This window comes from Pseudophryne corroboree, chromosome 3, assembly GCF_028390025.1.
Source record: "Pseudophryne corroboree isolate aPseCor3 chromosome 3, aPseCor3.hap2, whole genome shotgun sequence".
NCBI classification, from domain to species: domain Eukaryota; kingdom Metazoa; phylum Chordata; class Amphibia; order Anura; family Myobatrachidae; genus Pseudophryne; species Pseudophryne corroboree.
In genome coordinates this window covers 631,120,628-631,137,230 of record NC_086446.1, presented here as the reverse complement: position 1 = coordinate 631,137,230, position 16,603 = coordinate 631,120,628, and the positions used below count along the sequence as shown (strand labels likewise).

General features: G+C 40.1%; 1 protein-coding gene across 1 annotated transcript in view; it reads right to left on the bottom strand.

The window, feature by feature from the left end:
* LOC135057361 (putative neutral ceramidase C) overlaps nt 1-11,629 on the bottom strand; it is a 167,137-nt gene extending 155,508 nt beyond the window's left edge. Inside the window, exons 1-3 of the mRNA XM_063963249.1 lie at nt 11,257-11,629; nt 9,882-10,325; nt 3,379-3,543 (exon numbers count right to left, since the gene is read on the bottom strand). Coding sequence (XP_063819319.1) covers nt 3,379-3,543; nt 9,882-10,325; nt 11,257-11,629 — 982 coding nt within the window. The remainder of the gene's footprint in view (nt 1-3,378; nt 3,544-9,881; nt 10,326-11,256) is intronic.
* Nucleotides 11,630-16,603: the final 4,974 nt, after the last annotated feature.

The window sequence follows — 16,603 nt, the reverse complement described above, 5'->3', positions numbered from 1 at the left end:
TAGCGGATCGCAATGTACTCAACTTAGGGCTCCTATCAGACCTTACGCCGTAATTTCTTTCGGTGAAAGTTCTGTTTGGAATATTTTCCTGAGAGAGGCAGCGAAAAATTCCTTTTTTGGTATCTTTCAACTGGAATTGTTTGTAGGGTGAAAAACAGAGAAATTAGATAACTATCATTCACCCTTTCCAGTGAAGCCCACCAGGGAGATTTCCCGAAGTTATCAAAGAAAAACCCCTTTGTCTATACAATCACGTCTGCGTATGCTCTTCCACAGCGCATATGACACAATAATATCACGTTGCGCTGTGCAGAACAAACGGACATGTGATGCAATAGCCCAGCCTATAGATACTAGTTATCTATATGCCCTACGATTGCTGTAGACCACCTAGCCTAGACCACTTCAGACCACTAAGAGTTGTATGGGATACCACTCAGTCCACTAAGACCACCTAGTTAATAACGCAGGGTTACAAACCCTACGCCACCGGGCCTCTACTAACCCAGTGTGTCCACCTAGACCACCTAGCTTAGACCACCTAGACCACTTCAGTTCTTGGGTTCAGTATCCACTCACTCCTGCATTCGCTCACTCAAATACACTTTATTTTTCTGTACAGAAAATTAGGATTCATTCAAGTTGGCAGCTTTACCCCCAGAGGCAATTTAAAGAAAAATTATTTATACTAAATTTTGTTTTTATATTAAATTTCTTTAGAAACCAGGTAGTTTGGTGCTATTGTAGCGTGGCTACTGTCCCGCCTTTTAACTAAGCGAAACTATCGTGTGGTTTTATTATGCGCGCACAACCCTATGCAAGCTAGCGTAATTACGCAACCGTGCGTACCTCTATGCCACGTGTGCGGCCTTGAGCTACGTGCACGTTTTTGTACGCTGTCCTCACGTTCCGTACCACGTATACCAATGTGCGTACGCAATAAAACAAATCACACAATGTCTATAAATGTGAGCAATACTAACTATATTCGCTCACTTAACACAACACAGTTTCTTTCTGTATAAACCTTTACAACTAGGCCAGACTGTGTTTGTGCTTTACACTTACTTCCTTAAACATTCATTTTAGTTTTAACTATATAGCAACAAATATCTCCGGTTTCACACAGGTCTAAATGAATCTAGCAATCTGAATGTTATGGCAACAATGTGAGAGAGTATGCAAAGTATGGGTGCCCTTTTGTGTACGCTTTTGGCGGCAAAAAAATTTTCACAGATTTTAAATAGCTTTTTTCCTGTTGTACTACGGGTTCTACCAGCACCTCTACAAACCATACAGAGCAGACGCCATCTAATCAGCATACAAGTAGGGTATTCAGTGTCTCTAACGACCACAAAAGGGTTACGTAGGATACTGTCCTGTCCACCCTTTGCTGATAGATAAAGTTTGCTGTGACCTGTTAGGTAGTAAGTATGTGGAAAACCGGAGGAGCCCCCAATTGATAATGCTGATTTATCCTTAGGAATGAAAGCCATACCTTAAAACACACCTTAAATACACTTTACCATGGAGCCGCTGCGGCCGCTGTACTTAATACACACTCTACGTACTTTGTACGCTATTAGCGTACAAAGTCCCGTTCTGTGTACGGACTTAGCGTACAAACGCCGCGCTGACGGTACAAAGTACTCACAGCGCGTACACACCCAGAGATACACTTTAAACCTTTTACAGCGATGCAATGATAATACACTTTAAACCTTAGCAGGGCAATGAAGACATGACACCAATTGTGATTTTACCGCTGGGTTCCGACACTACAGTGGATTATTGCTGAAAGGGGGTTACAATACAAACAATACAATACAATATAACAGAGTAAATGGCTACATTCAATGGTACTTACGTGAGTGGACAAGCTTGCGCAACCCGGCCGGTCCTCGGTCATCTGATAGATAACTTTGTGAGTCTTGTGTCTGACCAGGCCTGCAGCAGCTCTCTTTATACAATTCTTCCAAAAAGCAATAAAATAGATACTGTAATCTCTTTGTCCATTGGACACAGGAATGCAAATTTACAGTACAGGAGAGGTCATAGGTCGGTTTGAATAGGTAGGCGATGTCTTTCCCAACTGCTCTTGTGGGTGGTCTCCTCTGGATTCCCGCCGCATACATAATGTACAGTAAATACAGTTTATATCTATATTCTGCTCCTGCACATAACTATCCGCAGAAACATGCGATCTTTCTCATACCAACACCGGAATGTTACCCTTAAAATACCCTTCAGCTGGATACCAAACACCACCTTATAACCTTGTTCTGTCCCCTCCTATTCTGTAAAGGTGAATCCCTTTGTTCTGAAACCATTTAAACTGTTGTTACTTTCTGGTGTGGTGCAGGGAGGCTATGTGTACATTGTGCTCTATTTGGATTAAATATGTAATGTGTTTTGATAGCTTTCCATGCGTTCACAAACTCTACCGTAAATACCCATACCACGCGCTAATGCACAGGACCGCGGGAGCGACCATACGCAAATTGCGGATATGTGCACGCACAGCAGAGCAAGTACGCGCACGGAGGCCATCTGTGTGTAGTTTGTACATGATGTGTGTACTGCAATATTTTTCGACTTTGACACAAGCATTTGGCCAACTAACAGGGATCGGTATGAGATCCTGCCATCGGCATCCCAAGCGGCAGAATGCCGGCAGGGGGGCGAGCGCAACGAAGACCCTTGCAGGCTCGCTGTGCACATCATGCTGCGGGCTCGGTGATAAGCATATACCGGCAACGCCCATAGAGGGGGAAATACCTACCTCACTGGTATAACGGCGGCGGTATGGTGGCCCTGTTGGGATCCCGGCATCGGTATTGTGACAACCGGGATCCCGACTATCAGTGTGCTGACTACATACCAACTAACATGTACAGGCGGGAGTCTTATGCAAGCATCCAGCCAACTAACATACAGTATACAGGCGGGTGTCTTATGCAAGCATCCAGCCAACTAACATACCGTATACAGGCGGGTGTCTTATGCAAGCATCCAGCCAACTAAAAAATTCTATTACCAGTGGTCCATTTTTTCAACTGCCCTGGATATTATTATAGCTATACTAGCTATACTGATATTTGTTTTCTGCCAATATGTTTATATCATCCTACAGTGATTTAATTACACTCTAGTATATGAACTAAAGCTGCTCTCTGGATAAAATAATATCTAACGCAAAGCTGTATCATTCATAACCCACGGAGACAAGAATGCACAAACCAGTAGATAGAAGAATCAGCTTAACTGTCATAAGAAGAGAGTTTACATACTGTATGGATGACTATTAGAAGAAGTAGTATAATTGTGCATCACACAGTATAAAGCCACAATAAAGTGTATTAAGATGGTTGAACTTACTAGGGTTACATTGCCTATTTCCCAGGACAAATATTACTGTGATAAACCCTGCTAAAACACCAATTAGTAACACGATAATCACAATGAGGGCCACTTCCAGCTGGCTGAAAGTCCTTTTCTTTTTTCCCATTTTTCTTTTGATGTCACAGGTCACTCGATAAAAATCTACAAGGTAAAGAGACAAAGAAAACATTAGACAAAGACCCATTTTCCATAGATGGTGAAAGGGCACATAGTACCCTGTCTCTCCCTACTGGCCATATGGGGGCACCTCTTTCAAACAACATGTCCCATTAGTAGTTATTGGGGGAGATGTACTAAACCTAGGAGAGTGATAAAGTGGAGAGCAATGAATGACCAACCAATCAGCTCCTGTCATTTTTCGAATGCAGCCTTTAACATGGCAGTTAGAAGCTGATTGGTGGTTACTTTATCTCCCTCCACTTTATCACTCTCCAGGGTTCTGGTGATCACCAGGCAACAACTGAAACAGTACACAAAAAATACACATATCTCCCCCATCTTGTGTCAAACGAAAAAAGTGATCCTTCATTAAGGTGTCTAGCATGGAAGAAGCATTCACATGATAAAGGTATGTGAAGTGTGCACACGCGCAGAAGCTGCACTGCGTGTGCGCACACAGAGAGATGCGCGGGGCAGGGGGGGTCATCGCGGTGGCGTTGGGGGGCGCAGTCCAGACAACGCAGGCGTGTCTGGACCATTTGAAGGGGAACATGTTTGCGAGGGGGGGGGGGGGGCATCACCCCGCATGTCATTGTAATGGATTGTGGATGTGCAATTTTATGATTAATATTGATGTTTGAATGTGACAAAAAAATGACCTTAGCACAAGGGTGAAAAAACATTCGGCAGTGAAGGGGTTAAATAGTAATCTGTGAGAAATATATATTAACCAAATATGTACTAATCAGGAACAATGTCCCTTAAACCACTGTAGATCATTAATATCCCCCGCAATGAAGAGGCGTCAGTATTAATAAAATCATATCAATATTATTATTAATATAATCATATTAAGGTAAAGCCCAACCACACACCACTGAGAAGTCTGTTTCCAAACAGGTACAATTCTGTTTGTAACGAGCGGAAGTTTGGATAGGATTGAAGCAGCAAATAAATAAATAAATCTCTCTCTGAATCAGAACACCAGACTTAGCACATTCAATTAGATCTACTGGAAATTAATCAAATAAATATCAGTGGAATTCAGTTTAGTCAATGAACACTCCAAGATAAACAGCTGCGTACCCGTACACGTATCCTCAAGTACAGTACCTAATACAGTCAGAGCCGGCCCTAACCAATATGATGCCCTAGGCAAGATTTTGGCTGGTGCCCCCTAGCAACGCCGCTAGTTCTGCAGGAGATGCCTGGCATGAGTCAGCTGTCAGCTCTGCTAACATCGGGCGCCTTTTGTTTATGAAAATGCATCTTATTTGCATTACTATGTGGCTAGGATGCACAAGCAACTTCTGCTGATTAAAATGATATGCAGCATGCCTATATTCTGTGTGCGACTGCGGCTGTATCTGCATATGAATTGCTACATTACAGTGATTTCCAGGACTACACTGCAACATAGCATTTCGTATGCAGATACAGCCGCAGTCACACACAGAATATAGGCATGCCGCATATCATTTTAATCAGCAGAAGCTGCTGGTGCCCCTAAGCATACCAAATGCCCTAGGCATTTGCCTAGTTTGCCTATGCCTAAGGCCGGCTCTGAATACAGTATTTGCTAACAAAGGCTGAAGACTGAGGAAAAAGCAGCACAATGAAAGAAAAGGCAACTGAAAAAAAGTAGCAAAGGTGAGGGAAAAGTACACAGAGCGAGTGACCCTCACCATTCATAATTCTGCTTAATCTCCCACTTTCTACCAGTTCATTTCTGACAAAAAAAAACCTACTACACTAGCTGCAAACTAAGGCGCAAGATTCAGTGGCGTCACCATGTGTGGTGTACTCCAGTATGGCGCTGTCAACGCCTCACGTGTGCATGAAAGGGGGCATGACCTTGTGTCTGCAAAGTCACGTCCCCTGGTGTGACGATTTGGGTGCATGATAACATATCATATCCCTGTTCTCATCACGCTGGAGGCTGTGACAGTCTTGAGAAAGAGCATACTGTGCTTGAAATGCGTTGGCTCTCGTACATGCTGTTCCACTGATATGCTGCCGTGTTACATTTCAAAGGTCTTTTGGGACACGTATTAAAAAGAGGAGCCTATTCGGAGCAGCACAGAGTGTATCAGGAGATACATAATGTGCTGCACTATATCATAAACTGTGAAAAAATTGATAATTTCACAGGGGCACTGACATGATGTGAGGAGAGGAATAGAGGCAGCAGGAAGCCACAGACTGAGAGTTGTATAGTGGGTAGAGCAGGGTCCCTTGGGGGACCAAAAAGGGGTCCGGCCACTACACAAAGTGCGTCAGGGAAGCAAGATATGTCTACTGTATATACTAGATCTCCAACCAACATAAATTAACAAACAACTACAGTATCATTCTAATTTACCATCCTCATCCCGTAGCGAAGCACGGGTATTCAGCTATCTACAATGTTATTTATACTGTGTGTTTAATATTTACATTTATTTTTGTAAACAGACATTCTTAAAATCCCGGGCATCGCCAGGTACTCCAGCCAGGGGCGGAACTGTGGGAGGCAGTGGAGTCGGCTGCCGCCGGGCTCCTGACCTCAAGGGGGCACTTCTCCTCCACTATCTCCCGCTGACGATTGCTTGCTGCTACTTTTTTTTTTAATGATTCTTACAGATGGGGGAGCTGTGTCCGTGACACGAAAGCTGCCTCCTGTATATACAGAGAGCTGGCACTGGCTGCAGCTAGGGGGAGCTCCAGAGCGCAGCTCCTCCCAAGCCCTTCCAGTTAAGCAAGCCAGCCGAGTGAAGCTTTCTGGTGGTCATTCCGAGTTGTTTGCTCGTTGCCGTTTTTCGCAACGCAGCGATTAGGTGGAAAATGTGCATGCGCATGGTACGCAGTGCGCATGCGCAAAGTTATTTAACACAAAACTTAGTAGATTTGCTGATGTTCGTGCTGCGCTTTTCAGTCGCACTGCTGATCGGTGAGTGATTGACAGGAAAGGGGCGTTTCTGGGAGGTAACTGAGCGTTTTCCGGGAGTGTGTTAAAAAACGCAGGCGTGACAGGTAAAAACGCAGGAGTGGCTGGAGAAACGGGGGAGTGGGTGGCCGAACGCAGGGCGTGTTTGTGACATCAAACCAGGAACTAAACGGACTGAGGTGATCGCAATCTAGGAGTAGGTCTGGAACTACTCAGAAACTGCAAGGAATTATTTTGTAGCAGTTCTGCTAATCTTTCGTTCGCTATTCTGCTAAGCTAAGATACACTCCCAGAGGGCGGCGGCCTAGCGTTTGCAATGCTGCTAAAAGCAGCTAGCGAGCGAACAACTCGGAATGAGGGCCTCTGTTCCTCCATCAGGCTGATGATAGCCAAAGGTAGGCACTGGCCGCAAGCTGCACTGTGGTGGGGAAGGTGTAGTTGGGGGTGCTGGGGGGCTTTGATGAATGTTGGAAGCACTGTGTTGTGTGTGTGTGTGTGTGTGTGCGTGTGCGTGCGTGCGTGTGTGTGTGTGTGTGTGTGTGTGTGTGCGTGTGTGTGTGCGTGTGTGTGTGTGTTTTTAAGGAAAGTTGTGCGTTCAAGTAAAAGAGGCGTGTGTGTGTAAGTGAGAGGCATGTGTGAGAGGCATGTGTGTGTGTAAGTGAGAGGCATGTGTAAGTGAGAGGCATGTGTGTGTGTGTGTGTGTGTGTGTGTGTGTGTGTGTGTAAGTGAGAGGCATGTGTGTGTGTGTGTGTAAGTGAGAGGCATGTGTGTGAGAGGCATGTGTGTATGTGTGTGTAAGTGAGAGGTGTGTGTGTGTGTAAGTGAGAGGCATGTGTGTGAGAGGCATGTGTGTATGTGTGTGTAAGTGAGAGGCGTGCGTGTGTGTGTGTGTGTGTGTGTGTGTGTGTGTGTGTGTGTGTGTGTAAGTGAGGAGTGTGTGTGAGTGTGTGTGTGTGTGTGTGTGTGTGTGTGTGTGTGTGTGTGTGTGTGTGTGAGAGGCATGTGTGTATAAGTGAGAGGCATGTGTGTGAGAGGCATGCGTGTGTGTGAGAGTTATCAAAAAAGAAAGATAACCCAGCGCAAGCTGATAATATTCAAATATCTGCAGCCTCTAAAGTGGGTATGCTCCTCCCACAAAATGGCAAAAAGACTAGAAAATTTCCTTCCACAAGTGAAAAGAAAGTAGAGGCGCTGATATGAGAATATTATTAATACACACGTCTATGACAATATATATATATAATTAATAATTTTTTATTTTAAGCAATAAAAACAATTATTTATATTAATATTAGTACCGGCCGGTAAATACATTAAATGCTTTACATAATTTGTATAATTCTTAAAACTAAATAATATAAAACAAATACGTTCCTATATAAAAAAAGGAATATTTGTCAGAATGTCCTTTATAGCAGACAATTATCAGGGCATTTTGGGATCTATTGCACTGATGTATATACCCAGCTCAATGATAATGATCCCTCTTCCCGTCCGCTGGTAGCAGTTCCTTTTAGTGCGGACCTATCTGGAAGTGGGGTATATTCAAATGCTGGGCTATCTTGTGTGCAGTATTTAAACTGGATGTTGGTATACCCAGTACAGTTCGCTCATGAGGCAGTCTCTTTATTTATTAACGTGCAGGGGAGGCACACTTTTGCTTTTTTGTGCAAGTGGTGGTCTTACTTGATAGTGGGAGAGCTGTATGGCAATAATTCCATTTCTATGAGGTGTATAGTGAAGTGCTCACCTCGTCCTCTCCTCCGGAACACACACCACTTCCAAGCTTAGGTGCCGACGCTGCCTCCAGTGCTAATCTCTCCCACAGCCGCTTCTCAGTCTGCTCCCTCTGAACTGCGGTGTCGGACTCTAGGCTGCACGCTGCTTGGAGCCACAGCTGTCTCCTGATTGTTTCTCTCTGTGGCTGCAGTATCGATCTCCACACTGCCCATATGCCGCGCGGTGGTTTGCTGTACCCAGCGCCGCTTCTCCTCGTATATCCACAAGCTTATTAGCCGTAGGAGGCAAATGGATGGAATAGATGAAATGCCGGCTTTTGATAGAGAATGTAAAAAGGTTTACGCGTTTCTCTGCCTTTAAATCAACTCGGCAGCTTCCTCAGAACCTAGTGAGGTTGTCTGCATAGGAGTATGTTTTTAAGCATTTTGACAATTCAATACACCTGTGTGGGGTTTAATTAAACCTCTCCTATTTTAACCCCTACATATGCAGACAGCCTCTTACTGCTTAGAACGATAAGTACATTAAAATCACAAAAATATTTCATGGTGTATTTTATGGCTCCATTGAGATATGTTCACACTTACTAATCCTTTTTTATAGACCCATAAATTACTAGTTGTTAGTTTAGCAGAGGTAAAGTAATAAAATATTAGAATATTTAGAAAATTTAGAAACTCTACCCAATTTTAATATGTATAGCAGGTTTCAAGAAACAAGGGGAAAAGGGGGGAAAGGAAAAAGACGGGAAAGAGAGAGAAAACAAACCTGATATAGATATATCAATTTATTACTATAATAGTGTAACAAATCTATATACTAGTTATATAGTATATATATATATATATATATATATATATATATATATATATCTCTAGGGATCTCCTATATATACATACACAAACTCGTCAGCAGTACCAGCATGCATATATATTTTTTATTTTAATTGTATATATGTTAACAAAGAGAAAAATCCAACTAAAACAGAATAGATGTCATCATACATATACATATATAAATCCACACATACATGTATGACACATATATATGTATAGAGCCATCCCCAATGATTATATAAACACTAGGACAGATATCAGATGTTATTGAGCTCCACTGTATCATTAAGTCCATGTGGTACCAATGTTTCTAATCTGTAGATCCAAAATGCTTCTCTCCTGCAGAGCAAATTGAATCTATCGCCACCCCTTTTTGTATTTTTGATGGTTTCAATGGCCCTAACATTAATACTACCAAAGGTATCTGTTTTCATGCATTGTGAGATGTGGCTTGAAAGGGGGTGGGTCTTAATTCCCTTATTTATATTTCGCCAGTGTTCCATGAATCTGGTGTGCAACATACGTGTAGTTCTTCCTACGTATTGCTTACCACAACTACATTGAATTACGTAGATAACATATGTAGATCTACAATTCATAAAATTTTTTATGGTAAATACTTTTCCATTACTATTTGAAGTAAACTCTATAGTTTTTCTTAGAGCATGTTTACAAGTAGTGCAAGTGGATTTACCACAGACATGGAACCCCTTAGGGCGTTCTGGTATCCACGTTTTATTGGTAACCTGTTCTTTTGAAAAATGACTCTTCACTAGTAATGATTGTAGATTTGTGGATTTTCTGAAAATTACTGTACCTTCCAAGTCCACATTTTCACGTAGTATGTTATCCAATTTAAGTAGAGCTGAATTCTTTTTTATAATAGACCTGATTTTAAATGCACAGTTGTTATATTGCGTGGTGAACAGAGCAGTCCTATCTGTATTACTCTTACTTTTAGATTTTTTAGAAGTCTTAAGGAGGTTTGCTCGATCTATTTCATTGACCTCTGTCAGGGCCTTTTGTAATATATTATCTGGATATCCCTGTTCTCGAAATGATTGATATAATTTAGCCGCCTGTACCTTAAAATTACTATCTACACCACAATTCCTCTTTAGTCTGATGAATTGACCCTTCGGGATATTAATTTTCCATGAATTTTTGTGTGAACTGGAAAAGTTTAAATATCGGTTTTGATCAACCGGCTTAATATATGTTTGAGTAATTAATTTTCCCTCAGTGACATATAATGAAATATCTAGAAAATTAATTGAAGTTTCATGTATAGTACATGTGAAATGCAGACCAAATTCATTACTATTTAAATTAGAAGCAAACTGTTGTGCAGAAAGTAAATCCCCATCCCAAATAAAAAACAAATCATCTATAAATCTGCCATATAGGGCGAGGTTCGCTTCGTATGCCCCCCCCCCCCCATATATGATGTTCTTCAAATCTTCCCATGAAGAGATTTGCTAGGCTCGGAGCGAACCCCGCCCCCATCGCAGCACCCCGTGTCTGCAAAAAAAACTGTGAATCAAATGTGAAACAGTTGTGACTCAAAATAAATTTAATGGATTGTAAAATAAAATTCCGTAGTTGTGATGACATATTGTGATCTTGGAGAAGGTAGTGTTCTACTGCTTTAATTCCCAGTGTATGTGAAATGTTTGAATATAATGCTTCTACGTCACAAGTCATCAGTATATAATTTTGTTTCCAGGGAATAGTGTTCACTAAGTTCAAAAAGTGAGTGGTGTCTTTAATATAGGACCGCAGATTTTTTACATGTTCCTGTAAATAGTGATCAACAAAAAGTGATAAATTGCTAGTGAGAGACCCCACACCAGAAATAATAGGACGACCAGGGGGTGTGGTGAGGGATTTGTGTATCTTGGGTAAATAATAAAAAGTGGGAATAATGGGATGTGCATTAAATAAAAAGTGATAGGTATCTTTATTTATTGCACAGACTTCCAGACCCATATTTAATAGGTCTGAGAGCTGTTTTTGAAAGAGGGGGGTGGGATCGCGATCCAATTTCTTATAATAATGTTCATTGGATAATTGTCTATTAACCTCAAATAGGTAATCCTCCGTATTAAGTATCACGATCCCACCCCCCTTGTCTGCTGGCTTAATAATGATATTTTTATCAGAATATAAGGACTTTATTGCCTTTCTTTCACCTTTATTAAGATTGTCCTTAAATTTTTTCTTTTCTGACAGTTCACACATGTTCTTAAAGTGTTCTAAAGTGCTATTATAGAAGCTCTCAATGAAGGGACCTCTGTATTGTAAAGGATAAAATTCTGATTTTTTTCTTTGTGAGAAACTATTTTTTATATCATATATTTTTATAGTATCCTCATTATTAGAACCCCCTTCTTGTTGTAAGAGTTCTAATGCCTCAATTGCTATATTATCCTCCTGATCTAAAATAATGGGTGTTCCTATGATTCCTTTCTGTTTGATTGTTTTCATTGCAAAATAGCGTTTGCGGCTGAGGGTCCTAACATATCTATTAAGGTCCACAAACAGACTAAAAAGGTTGGGTTTCATTACCGGCGCAAAATTCAATCCCTTTTCAAGTAGGGCAAGCTCATATTCATTTAGGTTTTTGTTAGATAAATTAAAAATTCCTCTACCAGTAGATTTTATCTTGTGCACAGATTTTTGGTGGGATTTTCGTCTCCCTCCCCTACTTCCCCTTTTCCGTTTTCCCTTGGTCTTTTTTGTCCTCCCCCTGTCGGATACCTGGAGAGGGGTAGGAAACGTTTCTCTAAAAAAACGTCACTTCGGGGAGACATATCCAAATCATCTTCAGTTTCTGATTGTCTGAAGTTTTGATAATATCTCGGTGAGGGCTGATGAACAGGAGATTCATAATCATTGAGAACCTCATATCTGTTTTTATGCATAAAATTCACATGTCTATGTCCATCCCTGGGAGGTCTTCTATTCTGAGGGACGTAAGCTACTGGTCTTTCTAATTGATTTTTCCTGTTATTTGAACCATATCTAGATCGCTGTTTCCACTGTGCATGAAAAGGTTTTCTATACACCTCATTGGGAGTGTTGTAGTTTCTCCTATACTCCAACTGGCCTGTATTATTTCTCCTATTGTAACTATGAATTTCTCCTTTTTGATAATCTTGTCTATCCCTGCTGATTTTATTTTCCTTGCGTGTCACAAGAATCTGTTCATAATTTTCTATCTTTTTATTCACTCTAATGTCTCTCTCTATAAAGTCTGGATTATTCTCAAACACTTTTAATGCTTTTTGTGTGGATTCAATTTCCACCTGTAGTTCTTTAACTTTTTCCTCTCTATAACGAATAAGGAGTTTCATGAGATTTCTTGAGCATGAGTCAAGTATCTGATTCCACTCTTCCGTGAAGGATTTATCTTCACTGAAAGTGGATGTTTTCAATATTCTTAAGCCCCTAGGTATTAAGTTATTATCCAGGTATTTTTGTAAAGTAACCTGGTCCCACCAATGTCGCATCTCTGCTGTGCAGAGATGTTCTAGCTTGTTAAACAAACTATGCATGCTCAAAGAATCTCCCTCCACCTCCGTAGTTATAATAGATACTGTATCTTTAAGATAGGCACTTCTCCTCTGCATCCTATCTGTCACACATCTCAATGAAGCCATCTTTATTCAGCCTGCAGCTAGGTTTGAGCAACCAAAGGGATATATCAAAAAAGAAAGATAACCCAGCGCAAGCTGATAATATTCAAATATCTGCAGCCTCTAAAGTGGGTATGCTCCTCCCACAAAATGGCAAAAAGACTAGAAAATTTCCTTCCACAAGTGAAAAGAAAGTAGAGGCGCTGATATGAGAATATTATTAATACACACGTCTATGACAATATATATATATATAATTAATAATTTTTTATTTTAAGCAATAAAAACAATTATTTATATTAATATTAGTACCGGCCGGTAAATACATTAAATGCTTTACATAATTTGTATAATTCTTAAAACTAAATAATATAAAACAAATACGTTCCTATATAAAAAAAGGAATATTTGTCAGAATGTCCTTTATAGCAGACAATTATCAGGGCATTTTGGGATCTATTGCACTGATGTATATACCCAGCTCAATGATAATGATCCCTCTTCCCGTCCGCTGGTAGCAGTTCCTTTTAGTGCGGACCTATCTGGAAGTGGGGTATATTCAAATGCTGGGCTATCTTGGGTGCAGTATTTAAACTGGATGTTGGTATACCCAGTACAGTTCGCTCATGAGGCAGTCTCTTTATTTATTAACGTGCAGGGGAGGCACACTTTTGCTTTTTTGTGCAAGTGGTGGTCTTACTTGATAGTGGGAGAGCTGTATGGCAATAATTCCATTTCTATGAGGTGTATAGTGAAGTGCTCACCTCGTCCTCTCCTCCGGAACACACACCACTTCCAAGCTTAGGTGCCGACGCTGCCTCCAGTGCTAATCTCTCCCACAGCCGCTTCTCAGTCTGCTCCCTCTGAACTGCGGTGTCGGACTCTAGGCTGCACGCTGCTTGGAGCCACAGCTGTCTCCTGATTGTTTCTCTCTGTGGCTGCAGTATCGATCTCCACACTGCCCATATGCCGCGCGGTGGTTTGCTGTACCCAGCGCCGCTTCTCCTCGTATATCCACAAGCTTATTAGCCGTAGGAGGCAAATGGATGGAATAGATGAAATGCCGGCTTTTGATAGAGAATGTAAAAAGGTTTACGCGTTTCTCTGCCTTTAAATCAACTCGGCAGCTTCCTCAGAACCTAGTGAGGTTGTCTGCATAGGAGTATGTTTTTAAGCATTTTGACAATTCAATACACCTGTGTGGGGTTTAATTAAACCTCTCCTATTTTAACCCCTACATATGCAGACAGCCTCTTACTGCTTAGAACGATAAGTACATTAAAATCACAAAAATATTTCATGGTGTATTTTATGGCTCCATTGAGATATGTTCACACTTACTAATCCTTTTTTATAGACCCATAAATTACTAGTTGTTAGTTTAGCAGAGGTAAAGTAATAAAATATTAGAATATTTAGAAAATTTAGAAACTCTACCCAATTTTAATATGTATAGTAGGTTTCAAGAAACAAGGGGAAAAGGGGGGAAAGGAAAAAGACGGGAAAGAGAGAGAAAACAAACCTGATATAGATATATCAATTTATTACTATAATAGTGTAACAAATCTATATACTAGTTATATAGTATATATATATATATATCTCTAGGGATCTCCTATATATACATACACAAACTCGTCAGCAGTACCAGCATGCATATATATTTTTTATTTTAATTGTATATATGTTAACAAAGAGAAAAATCCAACTAAAACAGAATAGATGTCATCATACATATACATATATAAATCCACACATACATGTATGACACATATATATGTATAGAGCCATCCCCAATGATTATATAAACACTAGGACAGATATCAGATGTTATTGAGCTCCACTGTATCATTAAGTCCATGTGGTACCAATGTTTCTAATCTGTAGATCCAAAATGCTTCTCTCCTGCAGAGCAAATTGAATCTATCGCCACCCCTTTTTGTATTTTTGATGGTTTCAATGGCCCTAACATTAATACTACCAAAGGTATCTGTTTTCATGCATTGTGAGATGTGGCTTGAAAGGGGGTGGGTCTTAATTCCCTTATTTATATTTCGCCAGTGTTCCATGAATCTGGTGTGCAACATACGTGTAGTTCTTCCTACGTATTGCTTACCACAACTACATTGAATTACGTAGATAACATATGTAGATCTACAATTCATAAAAAAATTTATGGTAAATACTTTTCCATTACTATTTGAAGTAAACTCTATAGTTTTTCTTAGAGCATGTTTACAAGTAGTGCAAGTGGATTTACCACAGACATGGAACCCCTTAGGGCGTTCTGGTATCCACGTTTTATTGGTAACCTGTTCTTTTGAAAAATGACTCTTCACTAGTAATGATTGTAGATTTGTGGATTTTCTGAAAATTACTGTACCTTCCAAGTCCACATTTTCACGTAGTATGTTATCCAATTTAAGTAGAGCTGAATTCTTTTTTATAATAGACCTGATTTTAAATGCACAGTTGTTATATTGCGTGGTGAACAGAGCAGTCCTATCTGTATTACTCTTACTTTTAGATTTTTTAGAAGTCTTAAGGAGGTTTGCTCGATCTATTTCATTGACCTCTGTCAGGGCCTTTTGTAATATATTATCTGGATATCCCTGTTCTCGAAATGATTGATATAATTTAGCCACCTGTACCTTAAAATTACTATCTACACCACAATTCCTCTTTAGTCTGATGAATTGACCCTTCGGGATATTAATTTTCCATGAATTTTTGTGTGAACTGGAAAAGTTTAAATATCGGTTTTGATCAACCGGCTTAATATATGTTTGAGTAATTAATTTTCCCTCAGTGACATATAATGAAATATCTAGAAAATTAATTGAAGTTTCATGTATAGTACATGTGAAATGCAGACCAAATTCATTACTATTTAAATTAGAAGCAAACTGTTGTGCAGAAAGTAAATCCCCATCCCAAATAAAAAACAAATCATCTATAAATCTGCCATATAGGGCGAGGTTCGCTTCGTATGGCCCCCCCCCATATATGATGTTCTTCAAATCTTCCCATGAAGAGATTTGCTAGGCTCGGAGCGAACCCCGCCCCCATCGCAGCACCCCGTGTCTGCAAAAAAAACTGTGAATCAAATGTGAAACAGTTGTGACTCAAAATAAATTTAATGGATTGTAAAATAAAATTCCGTAGTTGTGATGACATATTGTGATCTTGGAGAAGGTAGTGTTCTACTGCTTTAATTCCCAGTGTATGTGAAATGTTTGAATATAATGCTTCTACGTCACATAATATAAGAATATTGAAAACATCCACTTTCAGTGAAGATAAATCCTTCACGGAAGAGTGGAATCAGATACTTGACTCATGCTCAAGAAATCTCATGAAACTCCTTATTCGTTATAGAGAGGAAAAAGTTAAAGAACTACAGGTGGAAATTGAATCCACACAAAAAGCATTAAAAGTGTTTGAGAATAATCCAGACTTTATAGAGAGAGACATTAGAGTGAATAAAAAGATAGAAAATTATGAACAGATTCTTGTGACAGGCAAGGAAAATAAAATCAGCAGGGATAGACAAGATTATCAAAAAGGAGAAATTCATAGTTACAATAGGAGAAATAATACGGGCCAGTTGGAGTATAGGAGAAACTACAACACTCCCAATGAGGTGTATAGAAAACCTTTTCATGCACAGTGGAAACAGCGATCTAGATATGGTTCAAATAACAGGAAAAATCAATTAGAAAGACCAGTAGCTTACGTCCCTCAGAATAGAAGACCTCCCAGGGATGGACATAGACATGTGAATTTTATGCATAAAAACAGATATGAGGTTCTCAATGATTATGAATCTCCTGTTCATCAGCCCTCACCGAGATATTATCAAAACTTCAGACAATCAGAAACTGAAGATGATTTGGATATG